Source organism: Acanthopagrus latus, chromosome 2 (assembly GCF_904848185.1).
Source record: "Acanthopagrus latus isolate v.2019 chromosome 2, fAcaLat1.1, whole genome shotgun sequence".
NCBI classification, from domain to species: Eukaryota; Metazoa; Chordata; class Actinopteri; order Spariformes; family Sparidae; genus Acanthopagrus; species Acanthopagrus latus.
In genome coordinates this window covers 2,599,437-2,627,338 of record NC_051040.1, presented here as the reverse complement: position 1 = coordinate 2,627,338, position 27,902 = coordinate 2,599,437, and the positions used below count along the sequence as shown (strand labels likewise).

The 27,902-nt window shown below is 41.0% G+C and overlaps 2 protein-coding genes across 6 annotated transcripts; one reads left to right on the top strand and one right to left on the bottom strand.

Annotated features, from left to right (window-relative positions):
• Positions 1-1,529: 1,529 nt before the first annotated feature.
• Positions 1,530-7,138, bottom strand: LOC119013405 (solute carrier family 35 member F2-like). Its single transcript, XM_037087900.1, has 8 exons — positions 6,933-7,138; positions 5,336-5,511; positions 5,074-5,201; positions 4,725-4,884; positions 4,029-4,185; positions 3,891-3,943; positions 3,511-3,665; positions 1,530-1,902 (listed from the first exon to the last, which is right to left on the bottom strand). The coding sequence occupies exons 1-8, from the start codon at positions 7,031-7,033 to the stop codon at positions 1,621-1,623; spliced, it is 1,212 nt and encodes a 403-aa protein (XP_036943795.1). The 5' UTR covers positions 7,034-7,138; the 3' UTR covers positions 1,530-1,620.
• A 3,911-nt stretch (positions 7,139-11,049) lies between these two features.
• On the top strand, positions 11,050-27,877 carry LOC119012748 (cullin-5-like). 5 transcript variants are annotated; one of them, XM_037086886.1, is made up of 22 exons: positions 11,050-11,121; positions 12,788-12,877; positions 12,967-13,060; positions 13,752-13,850; positions 16,417-16,526; positions 17,926-18,025; positions 18,491-18,667; positions 19,166-19,307; positions 19,916-20,061; positions 20,205-20,285; positions 20,415-20,508; positions 20,626-20,756; positions 21,045-21,152; positions 21,607-21,671; positions 21,801-21,933; positions 22,014-22,145; positions 22,266-22,389; positions 22,484-22,659; positions 22,859-23,020; positions 23,204-23,322; positions 23,600-23,723; positions 24,096-27,877. In XM_037086886.1, the coding sequence occupies exons 4-22, from the start codon at positions 13,827-13,829 to the stop codon at positions 24,288-24,290; spliced, it is 2,343 nt and encodes a 780-aa protein (XP_036942781.1). In that variant the 5' UTR covers positions 11,050-11,121; positions 12,788-12,877; positions 12,967-13,060; positions 13,752-13,826; the 3' UTR covers positions 24,291-27,877. The 5 variants fall into 5 exon arrangements, with proteins under 5 accessions (XP_036942781.1, XP_036942755.1, XP_036942763.1 ...); XM_037086860.1 differs by having other exon boundaries at positions 13,742-13,850; positions 24,096-24,290; XM_037086868.1 differs by lacking the exon at positions 12,967-13,060 and having other exon boundaries at positions 11,053-11,121; positions 24,096-24,290.
• Positions 27,878-27,902: the final 25 nt, after the last annotated feature.

Here is a 27,902-nt window from a genome sequence, read left to right as displayed (position 1 = left end):
GTAGTGTTTTGAACGGCAGCGTGTTGCCGCTACGATACAAAAAGAAAAACAGTTCAGTATCATGTTATAATGTGAAAAGTTTATTGTTATAATAAAAATGTTGTTTTAACATGACAATGTAAAATATCTTTAATAACATTAAAATATCTTGTCATTGCTTATCCCTTTCCATGGGGTCACGGGGTGTTGCTGCTGGAGCCAATCCCAGCCTTGTCTCAGGGCGAGGGCAGGGTACTTGGACAAGTCGCCAGCTCATCACAGGGCCTTACTGATGAGCACTGTGGGGACCTTTTGATCACTAGTCGACCGGCTCTGCCCGCTGAGCTACAGCCGCCCCATTAAAATATCTTATTACATGAAATGTTTTATAACAATAAGTTATCACATTTCAACAAGAAGTGTTTGCTGTTATAATGTGATCAGTTTGTATCTCATAATATGAAAATGTCTGTTTATCATGTAAAGAGCTGTTATCATTTTAAATATTCTTGGAACATTTTACTGTTTTTATTATGTTCAATAAATTGTATTTCAAAATGAATGAAAATGTATCTTGCTGCATTTTATTTCTCACTATCAGTCATTTTGATGTCTACAATAAATATTGATTTCTGAATGCTCATATAAGAGTGACAGAAGTTGTGTGAACAGGTCTGATAGCAGCTTCAGTCGAGGAAAAAGCAGAAAATATCAGTAAACTGGATTATAGCTCCCAAACTTTTATTACAAGCGTCAACATTTAAACTTTAACATCCATCTCACCAGGACGGATTAAATCCCTCATCACTAACATCTCCTGTGATAAACACACAGGTCCTGATGAGGGAAACACTTTGAAAACCAAAATATAACAGAATATTATAGTGATTATTTTCTAAGGGAGCTGTCTGTCTGAGTGTGTTTATTTCTCCTCATTAATCTGCTGCATGTTGTTTGTGGATCTGATGGAGACACATAAGAACACAACCACATGCATCTGTTATCACTCATCTAAACATATGAATATATACAGTCAGTGTACTTAAAGGATGTGATCCCATGACAGCATCCACACACCAGTCAGTGATCCACTAACTGGTTTCAGCTTGGACCAGTCTGAACTGGTTTCACAGACTTGTTTGCTGCTCAAAGCGATTCTGTTTTCTGGACCCAGCATCCTTAAGGACAAAGCAGCAGCAGCAGCAGCAGCCCGGCACAACTTTCTGCAACACCCATCTGACTGTCAATATACAAACTGGGTAGAAACAGTGTTTGTGATGTGCATCAGTGTTGCAGCATCCTCCTTCTCATAACTCACCATCTGAAGATTGGAACTGCTGACAGAAGGTTTCCTGGAAACATAGTGTTGCTGTCCAATCAAACCCACTGATCTCCAAAATGTGAACGTTTCATAAGCTAAGAAAGTTTATCAGCGACTAATCAGAAACCATCCGGCTCTCATTTCTTTCCTCACCCCTTTATGTTTATTTGAAGATTACGTGGTTTTGACTGGACAGCGACGATATATTTCTGTGTTGACTATTTTTCTATTTTGCCTGTACGTTGTTGTATAAAAGCAAAACTCAATAAATAAATGTGTTAACAAAAAAGAGACACATCAACAGGTTTCTGTGCTGCAGCTCACAGCTTAGTGCTGCGACCAACAGCATCACTGAGGTCGCTCTTCCTCCTCTCCTCTTCCTCCTCCTCCTCAGTGGTGATCCTCACAGCCACTTCCTGCTTGGTGATGTCATCCTGAGTGGCCACAGGATCGTTGTTGTGATCTTCCTCACAGATGGAAGAGGAAGAAGAGGAAGAAGAGGAGGAGGAGGAGTCTGTGTGGTCAACAGGTGTTGGCACAACGTTGAAGGTGATGAAGCCGATGAGGATGACCACCAGTGAGACCAGGTAGAGTCCAGAGAACTGAGGAAAAGGACATATATAATTATATAAACTGAGGTGATGCAGTCAGGGGGAAACACGTTCTGTTTAACTTGCTGATTGATTTCATTGGTTGACATTTATCTGAATATAAATAATAAAGTGGCAGTTCCAGTCATTGTGTACACACCCCCAGCTGATGGAAAGTAGGGGGGAAAGCTTCATCGTCCACAAAACATTTTCAAAGCCCTGAGATCAGAAACTGATTCGAAGAGACTTTATTTAAACCTTCGATGAGCACTGAAACATGTGAACCCGCTTCAGACAGGTGAGCACCGACACTTTGAGCTCAGCAGCTCCAGTGTCAATCTCAGGATCTACAGAGGAAGAGACACTTTCAGTTGTTTTTTTCCAGTCTGCAGCTACTTCAGTGGCTTCCAACTGAAATCTTGACTAGTTGAGTTTTTATCAAGCTGTAAACACACGCTGACATATCATCACCTTCTAAGATGATGCAGCAAACCTGCAGCAAACAGCTGCTTATTTACACATTCAACAGTGAAGGAGCAACACTATCATTCATTTGGAGCCGTGTTTAGACTCACCTGGTGAGTTTAGGTTTAATATTGACTCACTTGTAGCTCAGTGTTTGGTCACTACAGACTCCTAAGGCATGTATGTGGCTCTTTGGTTGCTAAATTTCTCTGAAAACAGCTGCAGGCGGTGAGAGTGAACCAAAACAGTAAAGTCTTGGACTGGACAGACTAAATAAAACACCTTGAAGGTGATAATTCAATATAGGCTCATATTTGAGGGACAACTTTCACATAAAACCCTGTAACTAATTCATGTTATCCTAAAAATATTGATTATAACTTACAGATCTGAAAATCTACCAGTAAGTGAGAAAAACTCTTTGGTTTGACGTTGTTGGAACCATTTAGGATAAAGTACACAGCTCAGCAGAATGTATAATTAAGATCCGGTTGTTTTTAGATATTTGAATGTGGAAATGTTCTGTATTATATCTTTAAATCATAGTTTAACACCTGGACAAGCTTTATGACATCACAGCCAGTCAGGCTCACACAGCTGTGGCCTGGACACTTGAAACCTGCAGCAAACAAACACTGAGGACTGACGTTTCAGTGAAGTTGGAGACGTCTCTTGTTCAGTAGTCAAACTTTTGAAATGATCAACATCTGCATATTCATGATTTTGAAATCATTTGAAAATCATTTTTAACAAGGTAATAAGGAAGTTTGTTGTATCTTTATACTCCAAATGAAGTCAAAGAAATACTTCTAGTATTTCACTAGTAAATTAATCTAATCTCCAACTCAGAACATGATGAAATGTCCAGTTTTGCTTCTTAAAAGGTCATTTAAAGAACTTTGGACTCACATGTTTATTATAAACTGTTTATATGCAGGCAGCTGTGTTAAAACACAAGCACCTGACATTAAACTTTAACCCTCATTATTGTTCATTAACACTGCTGCGTCACTATAGCAGGTCACTGTGACCCAGAAACTGGGGCAGGATGAAGCAACATGTTGGAGAGGATGTGACCAGTGATGATCTATAGCTTAACATACTTAATTTAACTGATGTGTGTGTGTGTGTGTGTGTGTGTGTGTGTCCACTCACGTTGTACTGGAAGAGGAAGACCCCACAGAAGAGGCTGAAGAGGTCGGCGGTGAGGAGCGACAGGTTGACGGAGGTGGCGCTGCTCAGCTTCATCACGATGGGCATGCAGCTGTACAGAGCGTACATGCACAACGCGTAGGCAGCGAACAGAAGCCCTGAGAGGACAAACACACGGCTGTTAGCTTGGAGTCTAATTCAAATGTTAAAGGAATGACTATCCTCCATCTAAACCAGCTTTAGTTTGATTAACAGCACAGAGATCTGGGAGATTTAAGTCCTCTTGAGCAAAGGACAGACTTCTGAACGACAAAGTTTTTCTAGTAGAGCGAAATGAATCAGAGGAGGAAATCACAGTGTTTCTCTGCAGGATAAATACTGACCCACTTGCCAGCTCCACTGGATCTTAGCAACTTCATTACGCTCCAGGACAACCCTGAACAAATGGAACATAAATACATCAGATTAATTAAAATGCTGAATGATTGAAAACGCTGATCAAACACGCACACTTAACACACATCTGTACGGTGCTGATGATTGTGCCGAACAGGCCGACCATGCCGAGGAACTCCACCCTGCTCAGGTTCTTCACCGTGTACTCCTGACACACGTTGGAGACGGCGTACAGCGTCGCGCTGATCAGCACCAGACCGTCACCCAACAGGATGTTTGAGGCTGAGGAAGGACGAGACGAGTCATTACTGAGGAATAAAATCTGTTTAGTCAAATTTCTCTTTACGTTTGCAAGAGTTGAAGACGTTAAATCAAGAATTAATCTTAAATTTGTTTTGTTTGTAATACATTTTCTCACATATTTGTTGTTGTTGTCTCTATAATTAATCCATCCCCATGTAAAGATGTTATATTACTGTACATGTCTTGTGTTAAAGCAGGGCGAGATATTCAGAATAACCATATTAACTATTCAGTAATAGTCAACCTTGTTTATTAACTACAGGTCATATAGAGACATCAAGATTAAATTTCATGACCAGTTAAAAGTTGCTTGTAGGTTTAGTTGCTTCTGCATATAGTAATGAGTTCACAAAAAAATAAAACAACCTCAGCAGAGGAGAGTGATTTTATCAATACAGATCAAGTAAAGAAAACAGGTAGATGAAGGTTTAAGTCATCACAGAATAAACGGCTAAACAAATTAAAGCGTGGGGCATCGATGAGCTCCGAGTCAACACTCATAGGAGGGAAGTTCTCACTGGAGCCCTGATCTCGTCCAGCCAGCAGGTCGGCCCCAACCATGGCCCCGACCCCGAGGAGACAGATGCAGACGGCTACAAAGTGGACCGGCCTGTAGCGGGTCTTCAAAACCCACCAGGACAGTATCATCAGGACCGGGATCACAAAACAGTCCAGCAGCTGGTGAGACAGAGAGTCAGACAGGAACACATTTAAATATAAACGTGAAATCTCTTCTTATCGACTTAATGTAAAAATGAAAGTTTTATCGTTTCAAGATGAATTTACCTAAAATTTCCACAGTTTTTGAAAACACAAGTTGTAGTAGACTTGAAATAAGATAAACGTTAACCTTTAAACGACACCCACCTGTATACTGGTGAGGGTGGTGTACTGGTACGCTTTAACAACAGTGTAGTTGGCCTCGACGTCCACCAGCCCCAGCAGGAGGTACTTCCACCATCTCCTCTTCAGAATCTGTAAAATATTTCCATCCCCTGCGTTTTAAAGGGAAACACCACTGAACATTACTGACATTTGTTTGTTTCACCACCAAATCTGAGTCGCTGCTGCTCACTGAGGGAGGACGACATCACAGGTATTATTCTCAGGTGTTCAGAGGTGGTGTTACCTGATCTGCAGAGCAGCATGGTGGTGTAGGTGACACACAGCAGGGTGTAGTTAAAGAGGCTCTGCATCATCGGCGTGTTCACACCGAAGCTCGTGGCGAGGTACTGAGAGGTGACGGCCGTCCCACAGATGAGCGCCGCCAGGCCCTGACCCATCGCCAACGTCCTCGCCAACTGCCTGAGAGACAGAGCAACATCCGTCAGTCCACCAGGGAGTTTCAAGGATTATTCAGCTTCGTCCACTTTAAACATTTTCCAGAACAGATTAGTTCTTATTGGCTTATTTTTTTCAAAGAGATGAGCAGAATGAAACCACTTCAGTGAATCGTTGTTTCCCCGTATGATCAACTCTCCCTGTAAAGACCTGTTGTTATCTTATATCGGTTTCTATTATAAACATTTGTTTAAACAACCTAAACATATCATAGACAATGAAAACTGTACCGAAAACAAATACCTGCTCAATAAGCAGCGATCTACCAGCTCATCTGTGGCCTCTTCCATATTCTTCCTTCTTCTACAGGAAAATGTTTTGTTTTTCAACATTATTTTCACGAGCAATCGTGTTGTTTACGTCATCACTTACAGTTTACAGATCACTGAACCTCGACTGTGTCACCTAAGACTCGCACAAATACATCACATCAAGGAGTGTCTGCTGAAGAATGAATAACTTCACCCTGACTGCATTTTAAATGTCTGTTAAATAGTGCACAGATCTTTTACTGAGGAAGAGAAGCAGCACCACAGTGCAGATCATATCGTCTGTTCCAAGACAAAACCCACCAAAAATCATGTTTTACTCTCTTTGTGCTCTCTGGGTTGAGTCTCTGTTGCTCTCAGCTGGTTTTATGTGCTTTGTATTTTGGTTTTGTGAAGCGCGCTGTAACATGAAAGAGGTTATGTAAATAAAGTTTTACTCTATTATCAATAAAAATCTGTTATACTTAAATAAATGAGCAGAAGTTCTCGCTTCAAAATACAGGCCTGCATAAATTAGTAAAATTACTTATGATTTAGAATGTACCATTTCAGAAATATGAATATTATATTGTATCACATCATATTATAGTAATGTAATTACCAATGCATTAATGTGTAGATCACTTTCATGATTTGTAATGATGGTTTAAATTATTTTACACACTGCAGCATTGCTTGTTAAGTTTGTCCTTGGCATCAATTAATGATAATAAGCCAATTTATTTGTTGAGTATATTTTGTTTTATTAATCTGCAAAGAAACTTAAGTTATCAGATTCATTCAGGAGTAAACAGTGTAATGTTCACCTCTGAACTGCAGTTAAATAAAGTATGAAATAGAAATACACAAGTAAAAAGTACAAGTATCTAAAAGTTGAGTGCAGTTACTGAATAAATGTATTAAGTTACTTTCCATAAAATCTTCAGTAGACTTTAAAGTGAGTAATTTTACTAAAATTGAATTAAAATATCAGAAAAGTAACAGCACCACTGTTTGAACATAAGTGTACCTTCTCCACCTCAGACTGCTGACTTCATCTCTGCTCCACAGAAACACAGAAACGTTTGTACTAACTTTTCCCTCCAGCTTGCTTCTCTTCCCGTCTCGTCCACTCACCAGGTCAAAACTTCCTTGAGGTTGAATTTCCTGACCCTCATCATGAATCCACTCTTCCGGTCTTCATCTCTGGATGCTCCCTCAGGCTGTTTAGTATCCATGTTGCTGCACTGACGGAGGATTCCTCTCTGAGTTTTCACTGTTGGGAGCTTTTAAATCCTTGACTTTCACTGTGCCAGAGCTGAATGATTAATGGACCCAGAGGGCAAAGATCAATCTTTCACTTATCTTCAGGAGCGAGTTGAAGACAGCCTGCAGCACTTTCAGATAAGAACTGATGATGAAAGAAGCATTTAAAGAAATCATCACCGCGCTTCCACTTGTTTTCACTCTCAGCTGTTATCTGCTGATGATACAACGACTCGTGTTGGAGGAAAAGTAACTCAGTTGATCATGGTGTGATTTTTATGGAAATGGTGGAAACTAACTACATCAACTCAAGTACTTTATCTACATACTTCCTACATGTTATATTACTTTACACTTCTATTCCACAACAAATTAAAGTATTGTAAATATTGTACTTTTTTACTCAATTACATTAATTTGAAAGGTACCTTGAAGGTTAAGATGCAAAACTAGAACATTTCTCAAGAAATTGTGTGCGTAAGTAAGTTTGAATAGAGAAAACTCTCTGTGGGAGGGAGAGGGAGAAAAGCACCAGCAAAATGTCTGGCCGCCCTTTATTTCAGAGTTCATTAATAATATGTAATAAGCTGTACTTTTTTGTCAATGTAGACAAAAAGAAATAGAAATATTATGCAGTAGATATACACAGTCATACCCTAAGTAATCTAATACAGATGTAATAAACCATTATTTGTGCCAAATTAGGCGAAACTAGAAATACTATGTTCTTTGTTAGACGGCAAACAGAGACTTCTAGACTTTTCAAATTTCACTGGACTAACTGGCTCCAGTTATGACACGATGCTCCAAAAAATGTGTCCATCATTTTACAGATCCTTGTTTACTATGTAAAATGGCTCCTTACAGTTTGTCCAGCAACATCTAAGCTTCCAATTGTATATATTCTTTAAAAATATATTATTAAATTCTTTTAAATCACTTCTTAAAACCCACTTTTATAGACTTGCCTTTATGTGATGTGGTCCTTGTATGTTTATTTTTACTTCAACTGTCTTTGAGTTCTGTTCTACGTTTTTTTTCCTCTGTTATTAAAATCATTTCATGCAATCTATTTTATCGTCCTTTGTAATTGTAAATTGTATTCTTGCTTTGTCTGTCAAAGCACTTTGTAAACCTTGCTTTTAAAAGTGCTATAGAAATAAAGTTTATTTTTTTTATTAAATCCTGTCAGAATTGAATGTGTCAGAGTCCTTAACAGAGAAAAGGGGATATTTTGCCCAACTTTGATGTGGAATGAAAATTAAAAAACACATTTTCCATAAGTAGTCCAAGATTCATATACTGCTGAACATAGTACTTCCCAGACTACCTGCATGCACAATATAAAGTACTTTTACTGTGTACTTTTCGAGTAATACTTTATCAAATTCTTACCAGAGAACAATAATTATTATTTTTTACTACTTATGTTAGAACGTTTTTTATTCCACATCAAAGTTTGGTGAAATATACTTATTCTTTTTCTCTGCTAGGGATTTTGACACAGTGGGATGCTTTCAGGTGCGCTCTCAGACAGTGGGAGATAGGAGTTGTCAAACCTGGGGGAACTGTGTCAAGCAGGCGCCACCTACTGGACATCAGGGTCGATACACTTTCCTTTGTTAGTGCACTTTAGGCTGCTCTGATGTCAGAACCATGTGACGTCCCAAAACAAACATAATGCCATAAAGTCTTAGAATAATTTCCTTATTTATGACTGATCAGAATATTAAGTCGTGCAATTCCCAGGGATCATGATTGACTCAGATTCAGAATCAGAACTACTTTACTGGTCCTGCAAACAGGGATATTTGTGTGTCACAGCAGCTTAAGGACAGTTCAATTTAACAATAAAGAACAATAATAGTAAAAAATAAACAATATAATAAAAAAGTAAGACATAGATTCTTGTATACATAATATGTACACGTGCCCTGTCCTTTCTGTGACCTCACCCCCATGAAGTCATGTGATTTCATTCACATTTAATTTAATTAATTTTATGGTAAAAGTACAGAACAGAAAACAGTAACATTTGAGCTGAGGTGTCCAGATTACCTGAATTCACCTGATTACAATATCAAAGTAATGTAACTTGATTAGTTTCTGTTAGTTTGGGATTAATAACAAATGAAGACCTGAGAAATTAAATATCATTAAAAAGAAAATGATGTATTTGAATCCTATAAACAATTGTTCATCTATGTTGGGGCAATTATTATTTGTACTTTGCCCTCTATTGACAAGACAAAGAATCCCAAGCTGGAACTCAAACAGAAAAGTTCTACATTACTTAAACAACTACATGAGCTAAACAGCCTTCAACAGTTCCATGATTTTCAGGTCTGATCCACATAAAACAGGCAAAATAAGTCCCGCCCCACCTACAGCATTTCTGACGAATCCAGGCGGTGCGCGCCAAAAGGGGCGGTCTCGCTCCTTTCCCGCGTGAAATTACTGCATTTCCCTCCAAAACTAAAGATGCCTATAATAATGGCTGCAGGAGCTTCACTCTGGTCGGAGCGGCTCTTCTCTGAGGACACGAACACGGTCAGTAAACTGTTCTGTATTAATCTGCTTTATGTGTCCAGTTACCTGCTCAGTACAGGTGTATTTATGTCTGTGTGGGTGGTGTACAATTCAGTTATTGCTTACAGATCTCAGGTAATAAGCCCAGGTGATGTAACTTCATATATAAGCGAGCTCTGCATAGTAACTACCTTCATGTTGTATAAGTCCAGTCAGTTCATGTGCGGGTTAAAATGGAGCCAGCCTCCCTCTCATGTTGGTGAGATTCGTTTTAGCCTCAGATGTTTCTGAAATAACTCTGAACAGAAGCTGAAGACTTCTCATTTAACTGTTAAGTGTTGAAGTAAATTGGGCTGGAACATAATCCTTTAACTACATCCAATTAAATCCGCGATGGACGTTATGTTTTGCTCTGTTCACCAAACTCCATTGTGATTTTGGTTGTTTTATCTCTGCCGTGTTTATTACATGAATAATGCACAGTTAATTAAATGTAGGTCATTTTCTCAGAACAAGTTGGTAGTTTCGGTAAAATCGGCATGAAGCTTTTTTAAAAAAATGTATTTATTATTTTGAACAGCATGAAAGCTGGTTAGCTAATGTTAGCTGGACAGTTTAAGTGAGTGTTATGTTAGCTAGCTTGCTTTAAAGTTGTTGCAGATGCACTGCACGGTTTGGAAACACGTTAGCAGCGGCTCAGCTGTCTTTATTAACGGGTAAGGACACATTAAAGAGCTCATAAAGACGACTGAGTCATTTCATCGTGTTTTTACAGACAGGTTTGCATGTTAGCTAACATGTGTGTTTGTTGGAGAGTGTTAGCATGCACCATTATCGTGCTGTGTATTGTTAACTTGTTAATACTAGCATTGTTACAGCTGAATATCTGAGTACAGCACAGTTAGCTAACAGGCTCCATGTATTAATAATGTCTCAGTATGTCAGCATCTAGAAGGTCATTCTGAGCAGCTAAAGTAGTTTATACACAAAATAAGCAGCCTCATTGTAGCTGCACAGAACGTGGTCAGTGTGTTTGTCTCAGTTCTGGTTTAATGTGTTGTTTAAATCACTGCACAGACTCCTTCTGTGCCAAAAGATTAAAATCATATTACTCGTGTGTAAAGCACAACATTTTCTCAGGATTTAATACATTTGGTTTACTTTTGGTTTACCTTAAAAAAAAATACATTCATCAGATCATAGTAGATTTTACAGTGCAGAGTGATGTGAGACTCCTGAAGTGACGTCATGCACATGGTTACAGACTGCTATATCATTCTTTATTATAAAATGATAATGATCCTGTAAGAAATCCTCTTGTTGCTGGATGTGTTTTTAATCTGAGTACATCTTCTTTCTTCCTGTTACAATACATACAGACACACACACACATGCATGCAGTCATCAAGTTATACTAAAGTTCTTCCTCCTCTCTCCAGGTGAACAGTGGACTTGTCTTCAGCTTCAGGTGGAACAGCTCTGACCTGTATGGTGATCAGACCCGGAGAGGAGAGACACCTGGTCCAACAAGGTCAGTGCAATATAGGTGCAAAAATTAAAGGCAGAAAGTGAGATTTGTCAGTTGCTGTTCATTAATACTCTGGGATCAGTAAATGATTCAACTGAACTTGTTTCAGTTCAACATGTTAAAAGGGTTTTGTTTACCGAGGAAATATAAACAGTATGTCTGAGTAGAACACCTGCATTTATTCAATCTCATTTATATATAATATAAAAGATTTAATTATATTTTATTTGACATGTATATCTTCACTGTTCAGCCACAATATTAAAACAAATGACAAGTGAAGTGAGCATTGATCATCTTGTTACAATCAAATGTTCTGCTGGGAAACTTTGAATTCTGTCATTTCTGTGGATCCTCTTTGACAAACACCAGCCACCCAAACACCGTTCAGACCAACTGCACCCCCTCATGGCAAAGAACCCAAGGTTTCAAACTGGCCTCCTCATTCTGCAGATCCCAATCCAGTTGAGCATCTGTTGGATGCGCCAGAACCAACTCCCATCCATGTTGGGGCCCCCATGGATGGTTCTTGGCTCTGACTGCATCCAGTGGAAGCTCAGTTGGATTGAGATCTGGGGAATCTGGAGGTCATGTTGACACCTTGAGCTCTTTCCCACGTTCCTCAGGTCGTTCCTGAGCAGTTTTTGCAGCGTTGCAGGCGCGTTGACCTGCTGGGGGGGCACTGCCACCAAGGAGTGCTGCTGCCATGAGGGGGTGTACTTGGTCTGCAGCTGTGTTTGAGTGACTGGTGTTTGTCAAAGAGACGTCCACATGAATGCCAGGACTCATGGCTTCACAGCCGAACATGGCATTGGAACAAAATCATCCATGTTATTTATTTCACCTGTCATTGGTTCTAATGTCGTGGCTCTCAGTGTATACACGTTTAATAATTTTTACAGATACACTCAAAACCTCCACAAATAAACACAAAACTTCCACAAAAGACACAAAACCTCCACATATACACTCAAAATCTCCCAAATGATGACATAATGTGGCATAATGACACATAAAACTTCCATAAATACTGACAAAAACACACAAAACTTCCACAAATACACTCAAAACTTCCACAAATACACTCAGAATTTCCCCCAAAAGACTTAAAACCTTCATAATACCACACAAAATAACCATAAATACACACAAAACCTCCACAAATAAACAAAAACCTCCACAAATACACACAAAACTTCCACAAATACACACAAAACTTCCACAAAAAGACTTAAAACCTTCATAATGCCACACAAAATAACCATAAATACAAACAAAACTCAAATATACTCAAACCTCCACAAATACACACAAAACTGCCACAAATACACACAAAACTGCCACAAATACACACAAAACTGCCACAAATACACACAAAACTGCCACAAATACACACAAAATGTTCACAGATACACACAAAACCTCCACAAATACACTCAAAATCTCCCAAAAAAGACTGAAAGTCTTCATAATGACACAAAACTTCCATAAATACAGACAAAAACACGCAGAACTTCCACAAATACACACAAAACTTCCCCAAAAAAGACTTAAAACCTTCATAATGCTACACAAAATAATCATGAATACACAAAAACCTCCACAAATCCCCACAAAACCTGCACAAAGAGACGTGAAACTACCACTGCTCTTCTTTCTCATCTTGCAGGTGACGGACGGTTGAAAGGACGAATCAACAAGATGAACAAGACGAGCCAAACAATGGAGACGAGCCTCCACAGGAGCCTGAAGGGAAAGTGTGAGTATCTTTCACCTGGACTTTACCAGGGGGATCAAACATGGCTGATATATCTGCAGAGTGCTGATGGTCACTGTTCGTTTCTCCAGAACGAGAGCAGCCAGGAGCAGAAAGTGTGGGCAGAGGAACAGGCTGCTGAGGACCAGCTGGACGACAGTTTCCTGAACTGAGTCCTGATTTCCTGTAATTGTGTTTTGTATCTGCTCAGAGCTCAAAGAATACTGAAACGACTAAAAGAAGCAGAAGTAACCGCTGACTTAGCTTCTGTCCTCAGACTATGAGACTCCTGAACATCTGCGATGAAGCATTAAATGAATCAAACTTACTTTACAACTCGTGTTGTCAAATGTTTTCTATCAGATCAGTAGGAAATGTTGTGCTGCTCGCAAACAGAACCAGTTTTCTTAACTCACTGTCATTCCTCCATCGTTCCCAATCGACTGAGAATCTGCTGTCGCTCACAATGTAGAATTTTGGCATTAAGCGTTTTGGAGTGTTTAATACAAGCAGGAGGTATTTTCTTTAATTAAGCAAACTTTATATCTATATATACATATATGTATGTGGGTGTGTATATGTATATATATATACTGTGCGTGTATATTTATGGAACGCAGCTTCCTTAATGTTCTAATCTAAAGATATACTCCCATTAGATTCCTTAAAATGAACTCCCTGGAAATATATTTTTAATGTTTAATATTTGTCATACAAAAATATAAATTCATTACTGATATACTATCCTTATAAATATAATGAATACATGTGTATATAATATACTATCATATATAATATACAGTATGATGTTTATTTTATACACACCTGAATTATCTTTATTATTGAAATGATGGTTTCTAGCCACAGTGTTTTTCAGGGTGCATGATGACCTCATCGTGAGCCAGCTGTAGCACATCTCGCGAGATTCTGCGAGGTGATAAGTTGAAGAAACATGGCGACGTCTAATTTGTTAAAGGTAAGAAGCACTTGAATATATCAAATTTCCGAGATTTGTTTGCAGATTTAAGCCCTCCATTTTCAAAAGTGATGCGGCTTTATATTTGCACTATGAGCGGAAACGTGTTTTCACATTAATGGTGTGAATAAATTCAACAATTGCACAAATAGGAGCGCATGAAGTCACAGTTGTCACCGTTGTCGTTGTTGAAGTCCGGTGTTGTGTCGGAGTCTGTTCCCCGACGATTTATCTCCCCCCTGCCACGAACAGAACCAGTCGCAAACCGAACCTCAACATGTCGTCCTCTGTGGTTCTTAACCGCAACCGAACCTGAGCTGGTGCCACAATCGGGCGTCTCTGCGACCACGAAGCAGATCACAACAAAACCCGTATCAAACCCTGAACCGGATCCTGGATCTTGAGCACGGGTTCGGTCCAGAGGGTAAACAAACTTCGACACATGATCCCCTCCTCGTCCTCACCGCGACTGTCAAGTTATGTCTCCCAGCTAATTGCTGCTAATGTGCTAGCTCGCGTGTTTTGGCTAGCGAACACAGCCGGTAAATCAATCTCCTCCAGATGAACCTGCCGAACTCACCGTCTGAGCCCACAAGGCCCAGTTAGGTGTCATCTGTCCGAGCTGCACAACGGTTAACGGCTCTGCGGTCCAGACAGCTCAGGACCCGGTTAAACACAGTTAGCCGGTAACATAACTAGCCTGAAGTCAGATAGCATTTTATGCTAGCAGGTAAAGTAGCTTTGACAGGCGGCCCGCCCACCTGGACCACCTGCCCCACCTGGACCACCTGGACCCTCCTGACTCTGGATGACAGGTTAGCCGGGTCCAGGTGGTCCACCTGCCCCACCTGCCCCACCTGCCCCACCTGGACTCGGCTAACCTGTCACCCAGAGTCAGGAGATAGACTCAAAACCACAGTGTGAAGAAGAAACAGAGAGGGTGTAGAAGAAGAAGAAGAGCAGAGCAGAGCAGGGGGGAGAAGAAGAACAAGTAAAAGAACAGAGGAGGAGAGAGAAGAAGAACGGGAAGAATTCAGGAGGTGGACACAGAACCACAGTGTGAAGAAGGAGGAGGAGAGAGAAGAAGAAACAGAAAGGAGGAAGAAGGACAGAAGAGGGAGAAGAAGGAAGGGACGGAGGAAGCACATTTGGCAGTGATTACATCCTTCACATCTGCGTCCCTGCAGATCCTTCAGGTTCTGTCAGGATGAACAGGGACCGTTACAGCTCAGCTGTTTCCAGGCCCGCATCAGGTGAACCTTCAGAACCTTCAGTCCAGTCTGAGCGCTCTGAAACAGCTTTTTATTCTGGGTATCTTATGGTGTTTGACTTTCCCTCGATCCTTGCAGCCTCCCAGTCCCTGCTGCTGATTAACACCCTCAAAACATGATGCTGCCGCCACCGCGCGTCACCGCTGGGATGATATTGCACAGATGATGAGCAGTGCTTGGTTTTCTCTAGACATGATGCTCAGAACAGGGCGACAAAATTCAATCTTGGTTTTATTAGATGAGAGAAGCTCACAGTCTGATCTCTGCCTCTGATCGGTCCTGTTGCTGAGCTCTGCAGCAGCTCCTCTGACCTCACCACTGTGTTTTTATGTGTTGTCAGTGAGACCTTTTGAAAACGGGTGTGTGCCTTTCTAATCATGTCCAATCAGAATCTAAAGGTGTTTTTTTACTCACCTGCCACTGTGGCAGCTGTGGCTTTAAACACGGAGTCACTGTTTTATTCCTGGACTATTCTTAAGAATTGCTTTTTAAAGATGGTATTTATTAATATACAATGACCTAAATTCTTTTTGTCCGTCCACAGCTGACGTTGACACTGTGTCTGGTGGTGGCTGCTATTTTCTTTCACTGTGGGCAATCAGTTAAATTTACTACATGTAGAGTCAACAAAAAAAATATTGTGCACTCTGAAACGTATGTTCTTATCCTTAGAACTTAAATCATAGCACAATATGTACTTACAGTATCCTTGATGAATAGCAGCTACTAAACTCAGACGAGGGCTTGAGAATGTTTTCATTCTTACTTTATCAACGGTGATATATTGTGGATTCTTTCTGGTGCCAAATGTACTTATTGTAAGTCGCTTTGGACAAAAGCATCTGCTGAATGCCCTAAATGTTACTGTAAATCAAGGTGTAGAAACATCTCCTGAAAACAGGAATCACCTGCGCTAAATTACAAGTGTCCCAGCAAAGCGTGCAAATTCTGAATCAGTCGAAACCTTAATAAAGAAAAACTGTTATAAAGTGAACGCATTTCTCTTCTGTTCCTCAAGTAATCTAAGCAGGCTCGCATTTAAACCACATTATTACATGTGATATGATTGCTTAAGTTGATGTCAAACTATTTAAAGCTCTTCTGTTGTGGCAACATTTAACTTCTCATTAGCCGACTTGATCCCAGCTGCTGGTCAGACTTCGTCCTTCATGTTCGTCTTTTTGTTTCTCTCCGTCTTCTCTTACTGTCTCTGCTCCAACACCTGCTGTCTCATTACTGCTTTTCATCCATCCTCTTCTTCCTCCCACTCCTCCCATCCCACCCCTCTCCTCCAGAACAAGGGGTCCCTGCAGTTTGAGGACAAGTGGGATCTGATGCGGCCCATCGTTCTCAAGCTGCTCAGACAGGAGGCCGTCACCAAGCAACAGTGGTTCGACTTGTTCTCGTAAGAGATGCTCTCTCTGTCCCTCAGTTCTCGCTGTCTATTTTCAGGAAGTGGTCCAACGCCAGATAACCACAGCTGCTACAGCACCACTGAAACGTAGAACAGTTGCTTTACTCTGAAGGCAGAGTGGCACAGCAGGGCGCTCACAGGAGACTATTTTGGTGCATTTCAGCCACACGTGCTGCAGACGGGCTTAGTTTTTACCAGCAGGTGTTGCGCTTCACATAATCACTACAGAATTCCAGACACTTGTAGGTAAGCTTGTTATGGGATGTGTTCCACTCAGAGACTGGGATGGAAAACTGTTTTGTGTCTGTAGGTTAACTGCCACAACATGATGTACAACCGCGTCTTGGAATAGAAACATTCTTCTGTAGCCAAATAATAAAACTCTCACTTAGTGACTCACTTCAAAAACAAACAATTCTGTTGAAGCTGCGTGTGGAGCGTCGCTGCAGCTGGTTTCTCAAACATGATTCATGTCAAAAGGAGTTAAACTTAAGTTAAGGATATTGTACATTTTAGTAACTGCTGGAAAAACGCAAACATGCAAGAGCCAGGTGGACTGTACCACGTGAAAATAATGGTTTTGCTGGCAACGCTTTTCTAGTGATGCATCTTGGTGGGCAGCAGTTTTCCTCTTCTTTGTTTCCATTTGATTTATTTCCCTGTGAAATAATATTGGTTGTTGTGAGGAATTTGGTTTTTAAAATGTGTGTTCAAATGATTAATGGTGGTTCCTTTTTTTCTTTTTTATTCAGCACAAAGCTGTGATGGAGCTCAGCAGCTGTGAGGAGGATTACATCATGTTGCTGCTATGAAGCATAACAACAGTCTTATTAAAATCGAGGTTCTCAGGAAAGAAGGAGACATATTTCTGTCATAATTGTTGAGCCCTGTGAGGTAGAAGTGTGATTTATGATCTTGAGGGATACAAATAAATTCTTGACTTACCGGTAAATAACAAAGAGGAACGTGTGGAGAGTCAGAATGGTCAAGAAGAGGAAGTCAGTGATTGTTCTTTTTTGGTTCGGAGGATGGGATGGGTCGAGTGGAAGAGGAACATGGTGGAATAAATAAATGAAACATGGAGAGTCACACATGTCGGGACAAAACCAGGCAGGTGTTGAAAGTGTTTCCAAATCGGTGCCGCGCAGCAGTTTGCAGTTTTGGTGTGTTACACGAGTGTGTGAGCAGCTCAGTCTGTCTGTTTCCAGTCTCCTCTCAGTGATCATGAGTTTGGGTTCAGTACCAGAACCTCTGCGAGCCTTTTCAGTGGCAGCACTTCACCATCAGCTGACTGAAATGAACTGTACTGTAAAGCAGATATCACTCACATGTAATAAGGAGCCTGAATGGACTGTACTGATATGTAACGTCTTCGTCTTCTGCCCTCCAGAGATGTGCATGCTGTGTGTCTATGGGATGATAAAGGACCTGCAAAAATCCACCAGGCCCTCAAAGAGGACATCTTAGACTTCATCAAACAAGCACAGGCTGTGAGTAGTGTGTGTGTGTGTGTGTGTGTACGAGTGTGTTTGGCTTGGTGTTGTTGTCTTAATGGGAGATGGAGACACCTTTTCTGAGAACGTTCTCACAAAAAATCACATGACTGCTCAGCTGTTTCCTGATCCAACAAAAGCTTCTATTGAGGTAACAGGAGAACAAATAGCAGCAGTTTAAATCAGAAAAGTCACATTTTCTACATTTTCATTCTACATTTTGCTTTTTTGATCACGTGATCTTGTTGCGCCCTCTTCTTCTGCGATGGTTTAATGGCAACCTACTGCTTCTTTCACTGATCGGTCATGAGAGGAAACAAGCATTCATTTGCATTTTCTTCTGACAATTTTCTTGAAATTCAGTTAAAATCTGTAATGAATAAAGACAGAATCTGGCTGCAGACACAGAGTTTGACCAGTATTTCTTTGTTGACCTGCCCCTCGTCTATCTTTTGCTTGCAGCGGGTGCTGAGCCACCAGGACGACACAGCGTTGCTGAAGGCCTACATTGTGGAGTGGAGGAAGTTCTTCACGCAGTGCGACATCCTGCCCAAACCCTTCTGTCAGCTGGAGATCACACTGATGGGCAAACAGGGCAGCAACAAGAAGACAAACATGGAGGACAGCATCGTACGCAAGGTGAGAGGAGGAAATGGGAAAACAACCAAAAGTTTTGTGTTTGAGGGATGATGAGATGAAATGAGAGACATAAGCTGGAGGAGGACAGCAGGTGCAGGTGGACAACAACATTTAGCAGAATAGTTGAGAGAAGGAAGAAAAGAGGTGGGACACAAATGACCTGAAGTCACAAGCAACTTCAAGAAGTTAAGAAGACAAGAGAAAATATTCAAGGACAGGAGGCAGAAGAGATGAAGTGATAGTGAGATCGAGAGGAGAAAACTGAGGAAAACATTAAATTAATGAATGATCAGTGTTGAGGTGAAACAACTGGAGTTTGATGTCAGTTAACCTAAAAATCCTCCTATTAGAGAACAAGTTGTGTGATTGATGTAATATTTGTTTGATCCCCGTCAGCAGCTCAACAGAAACATGAGTTCATGTTAAAATCTTCAGTAGAGGAGGAAGTTGGTCAACGTGATGCACATTTATCACCATCCTTTATCTTAAACCTTCTAGCTGATGTTGGACACGTGGAACGAGTCGATCTTCTCCAACATTAAGAGTCGCCTGCAGGACAGCGCCATGAAGCTGGTGCACGCCGAGAGGCAGGGCGAGGCCTTCGACTCGCAGCTCGTTATAGGTGTACGAGAGTCGTACGGTGAGACAAAGAAAACACGAAGGAACGTCAAATGGTTAAAGGATTTAAAATTTGTCCTTTAAACATCAAATTGTACTTCTGCACTTCAGATGTAGATATTTAGGAGGAGATGACACACTGAATACTGCATCATCGCAAGTTTAAGGTCCCTTATTGTAGAAAATGTCTTTTTGATTATAAATAGGTAAAGCTGCAACAATGAAACTTTACGAATAATCGCCAATGATTTGCTAACTGATTAATTTGTTTGATTTAGTTGTTTGAAATCAAAATTCTCTGATTGCAGCTGCTTGAATGTGAATATTTTCAGTTTTCTTTCCTCTGTGACAGTAAACTGAATAACTTCAGTCGCCTTGTTGGGCTTTGAGAAACACTGATTCACACTTTTTGTTACCTTTCCCTGAGATTTTGTAGACCAAACAACAAAAATTGGTCAACAAAATAAACATTAGGTTAAACAACAAGATAATCTTTAGTTCCAGCCCAACATGTCAAGGTGTTCCATAAATACTGTGAAATTATCCAAACATTTTCCTGTTGACACCCAAAGTAACCCTTTCGATAAAGAGCCACAGTGAATCACCACTTTTTGTCTGATTCTCCGTCAGTGAACTTGTGTTCGAACCCAGAAGACAAGCTGCAGATCTACAGGGATAACTTCGAGAAGGCGTACCTGGACTCCACAGAGAGGTTTTACAGAACACAGGCGCCATCCTACCTGCAACAGAACGGCGTCCAGAACTACATGAAATATGTGAGCAACTGACGACTGTTAATGTTCCTACAAGTTCCTAAAAAAAATATAAATGCAACTAGACAGATGTGAGAAGAAAACAGGTTGTCGCCTCAGTGGATCTGATTCTGATAATCGGTCTTGTGTTGATGTTTTCCCTGCAGGCAGATGCAAAGCTGAGAGAAGAAGAGAAAAGAGCACTTAGATATTTAGAGACACGTCGTGAATGTAACTCTGTTCAAGCAGTAAGTAAGATGATTTCCCTCATGCCATCATTTTCATGGTTTCACTTCATTTAACCAAAACGTCCTGAGACAAAGACTCACTTTAACATGATTTGATGTGTTGTCTTATTCTTTTCTGTGTTCTCGCAGCTTATGGAGTGTTGTGTGAACGCTCTGGTGACCTCGTTCAAAGAAACCATCCTGGCTGAATGTCCCGGGATGATCAAACGCAACGAGACGGACAGTGAGTACTGCTGCACCCGACCTCGGCCGCCCACCTGTAGAGTCCATGAGTCTGGATGTGCGGGAGTTTTTGTCCTGTGTGTCACTGATTGTCTTCTCTTTCTTCTCGCCGGAGCAGAGCTGCACTTGATGTTTTCACTGATGGACAAAGTTCCCAGTGGGATCGAGCCGATGCTCAAAGACCTGGAGGATCATATCATCAGTGCTGGACTGGCAGACATGGTGGCTGCTGCTGAGACGATTACGACTGTACGTGCACAAACACACACTCAGTTAACACACATCCTCATGTTCAGTTTATACACGTGGTCATGATAAAAACTCAACCCTCTATTTATCTGTCATACAAACAGGGAGGGAATAAAGGATTAAAGAGGTGTTTTCATGTGGAATAACATCATCTCAGTTTATGGAGAACTCCTGCTGTATTTTCATTTGGTGGCTGGTTGTCGAAAGTAATCTTAAAAAACACAATCTCAGAACACGCAGCGAACAGATGGCTAACGTGTGTGTGTGATTGTGTGTGTGTTTGTGCAGGACTCTGAGAAGTACGTGGAGCAGCTGTTGACTTTGTTTAACCGCTTCAGTAAACTGGTTAAAGAGGCTTTCCAGGACGACCCTCGCTTCCTCACTGCAAGAGATAAGGTGGGTTTCAGTCCAAAGCGCTGCACGAACTACCAGAATATCATCTGACACCTTTAAGGTTTTGATAACCTGCTAAACTCAATTATTTACTATCATTTAAATATTTTATAACTCCTCTGTACTAAAGGCTTTTGAGTCAGTCAGACATTATTTGCACTAAGTTGAGATTTTAAAGTTAAAGTGGCCGGTGCCTTGAGTTTAAAGTTCACTATGAGAAGTTGAGTCCATATGTTATTTATTGTAGAACAGGCTCTGGGGAATTTATTTTCTACGGTGGCCCTGAGGGTCCAAACACAAGGACGTTTCAGCCAAACACAACATTTGGGACATGTTTTTTAAAAAAGCTGATTGATAGATGTGAACCATAGTTGCAGCCGTACTTGTTCGGTCCTCTGCTGTGCCGTGCTCTGTTACGATTGGTCGTAATCACTTGTGTGTGTTTTCTGCTCCGCAGGCGTACAAGGCCGTTGTCAACGACGCCACAATCTTCAAACTGGAGCTGCCACTGAAACAGAAAGGGTGAGGAGGTGGAGCCGACTGTGGTGTTCCTGGAATTCAGGATTGTCTTTTCTGTACAGCTGAAACTAATCGTGTGTGTGTGTGTGTGTGTGTGTGTGTGTGTGTGTGTGTCTGTCTCCATCCAACCAGTGTGGGCATGAAGACTCAGCCTGAGTCAAAGTGTCCTGAGCTGCTGGCGAACTACTGCGACATGCTGCTGAGGAAAACTCCTCTCAGCAAGAAGCTCAACTCAGAGGAGATCGAGCTCAAACTCAAAGAAGTGGTGAGTCTCTGTCCTGGTCGACCTGCTGGTTCGTCTTCTGTTCTCACTCTGATTCCTTCTTCTGTCTTCTCTCCTTGCAGCTGTTGGTGTTGAAGTACGTCCAGAATAAAGACGTTTTCATGCGTTATCACAAAGCTCACCTGACCAGGCGTCTGATTCTGGACATCTCAGCCGACAGTGAGATTGAGGAGAACATGGTGGAGTGGCTCAGAGTGAGTTACACTGATTCTTAAAGTGCATGCAGTCAGACAGTAAATCACAGTATGTATAAAAATAATGTAGACACAGTGAACTAATGTCTCCTTCTGTATTTTTCATGTGTGTGTTTGTAGGAAGTAGGAATGCCTGCAGATTACGTGAACAAACTGGCCCGGATGTTTCAGGACATCAAGGTTTCCGAGGACCTCAATCAGGTCTTCAAGGAGATGCACAAACACAACAAGCTGGCTCTTCCAGGTAAATTAATTAAACCTCTTTATCAGAGGATACAAGATAATTGTTTGTCCAGCTGGGGGAACATTTTAAAGCGGCTCTTTATCCCCCCCTGCAGCGGACAGTGTGAACATTAAGATCCTGAACGCTGGAGCGTGGTCACGGAGCAGCGAGAAGGTTTTTGTCTCGCTGCCCACTGAGCTGGAGGACCTGATCCCCGAGGTGGAAGACTTCTACAAGAGGAATCACAGCGGCCGCAAACTCCACTGGCATCACCTCATGTCCAACGGCATCGTGAGTGAGCTGTGAAAGTAGAAACTGCATGAAGAGCCTGTTGTTGTTGTTGTTGTTGTTTGAGTTGTGGTACGTTGGAGTTTACTGGCACAGGAACATGTCATAGTGAAGCTGAACTTATTAAACTGAAGAAAGAGCGTCTCTGTGTTAGGGTCTTGCCAGTGACAGGACTCTTCTCACCTCCTTTCCTTCTGCTCAGATCACCTTTAAGAACGAGGTGGGTCAGTACGACCTGGAGGTGACGACGTTCCAGCTCGCCGTGTTGTTCGCCTGGAACCAGCGACCCCGAGAGAGGATCAGCTTCGAGAACCTCAAACTGGCCACAGAGCTGCCGGACGCAGAGCTGCGCCGCACACTCTGGGTCAGACCAAGGAAACATTTTGAATTATGGTCGTTTACGTTAGATTTATAGATGTTAATGATATAAAGTCTATGAAGATACTCCAGCAGAAAATATAGGCATAGGGAGTCTCAGATAATTTCTAGTTCTACTGCAGATGATGTCTGAAACGTTCTAAGTTAACTTCCTCTCCTCTCTGTTCAGTCTCTGGTCGCCTTCCCCAAACTGAAGAGGCAGGTGTTGTCTTACGACCCTCCGGTCAGCTCGCCCAAAGACTTCACAGACAGCACGCTCTTCTACGTCAACCAGGAGTTCTCACTCATGTATGTTACGGTGTCATGTACTTCCTGTCTCACTGATTTTCTTTTAACATGCAGCAAATTACTTTAATTCCCTTGAATACTTGTGATACTCGCAAATGTGAACCATTAATCCCTGAAGAGAACAAGTGTAAACACAAAAGCTTTCAATAATGTCAAAATCCACTGATATTTAAAGTAAATATCTAGCAAACTTCACACGTTGTTAACAGCCTTCTCACCATATACGACTGTTCATCTTAAAACATTTGGGATATTGATCGTCTGTTAATTCTCTTAGCAAAAACTCCAAAGTCCAGAAGCGGGGAAAGATAAACCTGATTGGTCGGCTGCAGCTGACGACTGAGCGAATGAGAGAAGAGGAGAACGAAGGAATCGTTCAGCTCAGAATACTCAGGACTCAGGTACGAAAGTAAAACATCCACATTAACTACATGTTGAGCGGCAGAGGAGATTTTTAAAAATATGTTAGTGCGTCTTTGTTGCAGAAGTTAAGATTGTAAAGTGCAGAGCCAGAACATAACACACTAAATACGCTGAGCAAACGCACAGCAGTAAAGGATTTGTACTTCAAATGTAGTTTCTAGTTAAATCTAATCTAATCTATCTAAAATCTAGTAGATCTTGTTAAAGACCTCGAACTGCTTTTAGACTCATAAGAGATCAAATCCTTCCTCAATTGAATCAAATCCTTCCTACTGTGTAATGACATTTCAAAAAACAGTAGTTTGTTGAGCTTGTAAAGGTGTTAGAGAAGCTTTGTTTCTCTCATCCAGGAGGCCATCATACAAATCATGAAGATGAGGAAGAGGATCAGCAACGCCCAGCTGCAGACGGAGCTGGTGGAGATCCTGAAGAACATGTTTCTGCCCCAGAAGAAGATGATCAAGGAGCAGATCGAGTGGCTCATCGAGCACAAGTACATAAAGAGGGACGAGACGGACATCAACACCTTCCTCTACATGGCATAGAGCGCTTTACCGCTCTGATTTCTACTCCTGACCTGCGACAGGCGCTTAAACACCTGCCAGAGGAGACGGACGAGGACAAAAAGATGTGTTTGAAGAAGAGGAGCGAGGAGGACGAGCCTCTTCAGCAGGTGGTCTGGATGTTTTTGTCTCTTTGAGGCGTCGCGTCTGTTTGTCTCTGCTGCCCTCTAGTGTGGATCAGAGGAGAGGCGCCGCAGCGCAGACTGCCAGCAGCTCGGAAGGAAAAACAAAATTAGTGACGATATTAAATTAAATACTTCCTGCCTTACTTTCATCAGCAACAGACTGCAGAGGAGGAGAATCGAGGAGAGAAGGAGGGACAAGCTGATATCAATCCTTTGCTTTCTCTTAATGCCACAGCAGCCACGTTAGCTGCAGCCATTTTGCATCCCTCCTCTTCTACATTTGTCTTATTTCTGAACTGGGAATGCAAAAAAAAAAAGAAAGAAAGAAAGAAAGAAAAAAGCCGCGAGTGAAAGCTGCGAACACGGGTGGAGAGATCGGTCGGAACTACCGAGGAGTATTTTGCCAAATTGTGTGTGTGTGTGTTTGGGAGCATGGTGTGTACCTGTTCTTTTAGGTGTGTGTGTGTGTGTGTGTGTATGAGTGTGTGTGTGTGTGTGTGTGTGTGTGTATGAGTGTGTGTGTGTGTGTGCACTTTGAACAGCATGCTGCTTTATGATTTTTGTTTGTTGTTTGCGTTCAGCGGAGGATCTGTCACACTTTGTGGTTGTGTCTGGGAAGGTTTAAAACTATTTGAATGCTGTTTTCCTTTTTATCTCCTGTGGCAGGTAAAGTTTGTCGACAGGTGAGCGCGTGTTGTCTGGAGACCCTCGTCTGTGTTGGGGAATGATGATACTGCAAACTATTTATCGGTGTGTAAAGCTCTGAACATTGTGAGATTAAATACCAGCTGAATGTGTGGAAGAGGGACAAGTCTAGAATAGTGACAGGTGAGACGAAACTAATACTGAATTCTCACCTCGTTAATCCACTCAGTGTCCTTCTCTGCACGACGTGAGCACAGGAGAGCTGTTTAACGTTTAAAATGATTGAGCTGCTGTTTTTAGGGGTCTTTTCTCCCCGAAGAGACGCTGTCTGAGCTGTAGTCGACTTCATATAGCATCGTGTGTGTGTGTGTGTGTGTGTGTGTGTGTGTGTTTGTGTGTGTGTGTTTGTGTTGCTCTCTTCTCCCTCACAGTTCCAACAGACATGTCAGAAATATCACAGTAAACTAAATCAGAGCAGTCGATCAAAAAGACAATTAATGACAAAATTCGATAATTAGTTAATTGTTTCAGTCATTTTCGAGCAGAAGTGTAAAACATTTCATGGGTTCTGTTTAATCTTTTTAAAGACGATTAATCATGAAATAATAACATTCACCGCTGGTTGCAGCCTGTAGACACTAAGAATATTTGTTTTTACGTATCAGTTCCTGCAGCAGCTCTTCCACATGTTGATGTTGTGAGTGTAGTTTTGTGAGGAAGAGGAGAGACGACAGTGAATGTGTGTGATTGAAAAGTTTTTTTATTTATTCTGTATTTATGACGAATGTTACTTTTTCTGTCGGTTTAAATGTTTCTGTTTCTTTTCATGTTTTGTTTTTAGAGAGTGTTTTTTTTTTTAGTGTTCACTCATCGAGCTGAGACAGTATTTATTTACCGCAACTAAGTTTCAACTTCACTTCGAAGAAAAAATATCATTCTTAGTTTTAATTGAATTAATTTTCCACTTCTAATGATTTCAGTCGTGACTGCAGAAATAGATCTTCGTCCTCTGTGACTGCAGAGATTTTGGTGATAATCAGATTTACATTTGACACACTTCTGTTCTGTGTTTGAGTGAATATCTGCCTTGTTGTACCTGAGATGAAACACTCACATTATGCAGTTTTGTCTCTATGCACAGACCTCGATCAGTCGGTATTTGGAGATAAGTTGCTGTTTTTAAACTTTTAAACGTTCCTTGAGTACATGAAGTGAAAGGAGTCAGTAAATCAGGACTTTTTGAATGTCAGTACTTCATGTTTTTTTTTTTTTTTGAGCTCCTCCTCACTTGATTTTCCCCAACAAATACTCAAAGTACTTTGCGTTTGAACTATCTTATCCACGTGTCTTTGTTGAGACAGTGAAGTGAAAAATCCCCCATGAAGCAGTGACTGAATAGTCAGCTGGCTAGTTTTATATTTCCTTACATCCAAATAATATTGAAAGCAGCAGGATTAAAGTGTAAGGCATTCTGGGAAATGTAGGCTATGACCAACATAAAATAAGGTGAACTAGGAACCAGAAAAATAACAAAATGTTGAGGTGGCTTTTTTATCTTCAGTGTCTCATGATTCAGTCTGAACACCTGGGACAGATGTTTCCAGATGTTTTGAGGTTTATTTTCCGTAATTTGATACGAGATTTCTTCAGCACTTACAGTGAGTGAAGTGAAAAATCTCTGCGTGATAAATTCAAGTCCGTAAATCAATTCATTTATTTTGTAAAAGAAACATCTGAAAGAAGTTATGTAAAGGTCGAGACAACACGACGAGGTGTGAAAACCGATTCGAAGCAGAAAACTCAAATATAAATGTTAGATTTGAACATTTTGACTTAATGTTAACACTGCCTCTCTTCTTCTGTGTTATTAATTCACCACCTGTGCGTTTCCTACTGTGACAAGTTAAAATGTCTGTAATTAAGGACTAAACGTAGTTTTTTATTCTTGCTCAAAGTCTATAAATTCAATGACTAAAGTTTAAACCGACTTAATTTAGATAAACTCACCCAGCTGTTAGCGTGGCTGTAGACTTGTTTCCTAAACTTGAATTTCTCTTGCAGAAGATTTTCACAGCTTCACACGGAGTCATCAACACCTGGAAGGTATTTCTGACACTGAACAAGCTCTGAATCTTATTTAAACTTTCTCGAGGCGATAATTGTTGAGCTTCCTGAGCTAATTATTCAAAGTCATGAACTTCAAAAAGTATTTTACCCCCCAGAGCACCTTGAACTTGTGCATGTTCACCTGTACAGTCTAATGTCGTCCAGCATCCAAACAAAACGACACACAGAGGTGTCGTTTCCCTCCATGGTAACTTGTTTTGAGGTACCGGCACTGTTCTCATTTTACTGCCCTTTTTTATGAGACGTTCTGTATTTTAAATCATGACAAACAGCAGACGGTGTTTTATTCTGTCCAATCACTAATCAGGTGAGCTGGAGAGCTTCTCTGGTCAGACGTCTGGTTTAACCTCAGAGCCGCTCCAAGTGTTGCAGGCTGTTTGTCGTGTTTTTATCATTTTGAACACGCCCATCAGCCCGGCCTGCACAGGTGGGCAGATTTACCTGTAGCCTTGTATAACGACAAACTTGAAGTAAACACAATCAGTCACAGTCTAAACCAGCCGAATGTTTGCCACTGCATCAAGTTTTAAAGACATTAAACTTTGTGTTGCTGGAGTGGGAGGAGAGTGGGTCGACTACTTTCATGTGCTGCGTTGTTTTTGCTTGTTTCAAACATTTTTTAAAGTTGAATAATTTATTTCCTGGCAAAATAAAGACAATTGTAAAGTCAGAGATTTGTGTTTTCTCTCTTTTCTTC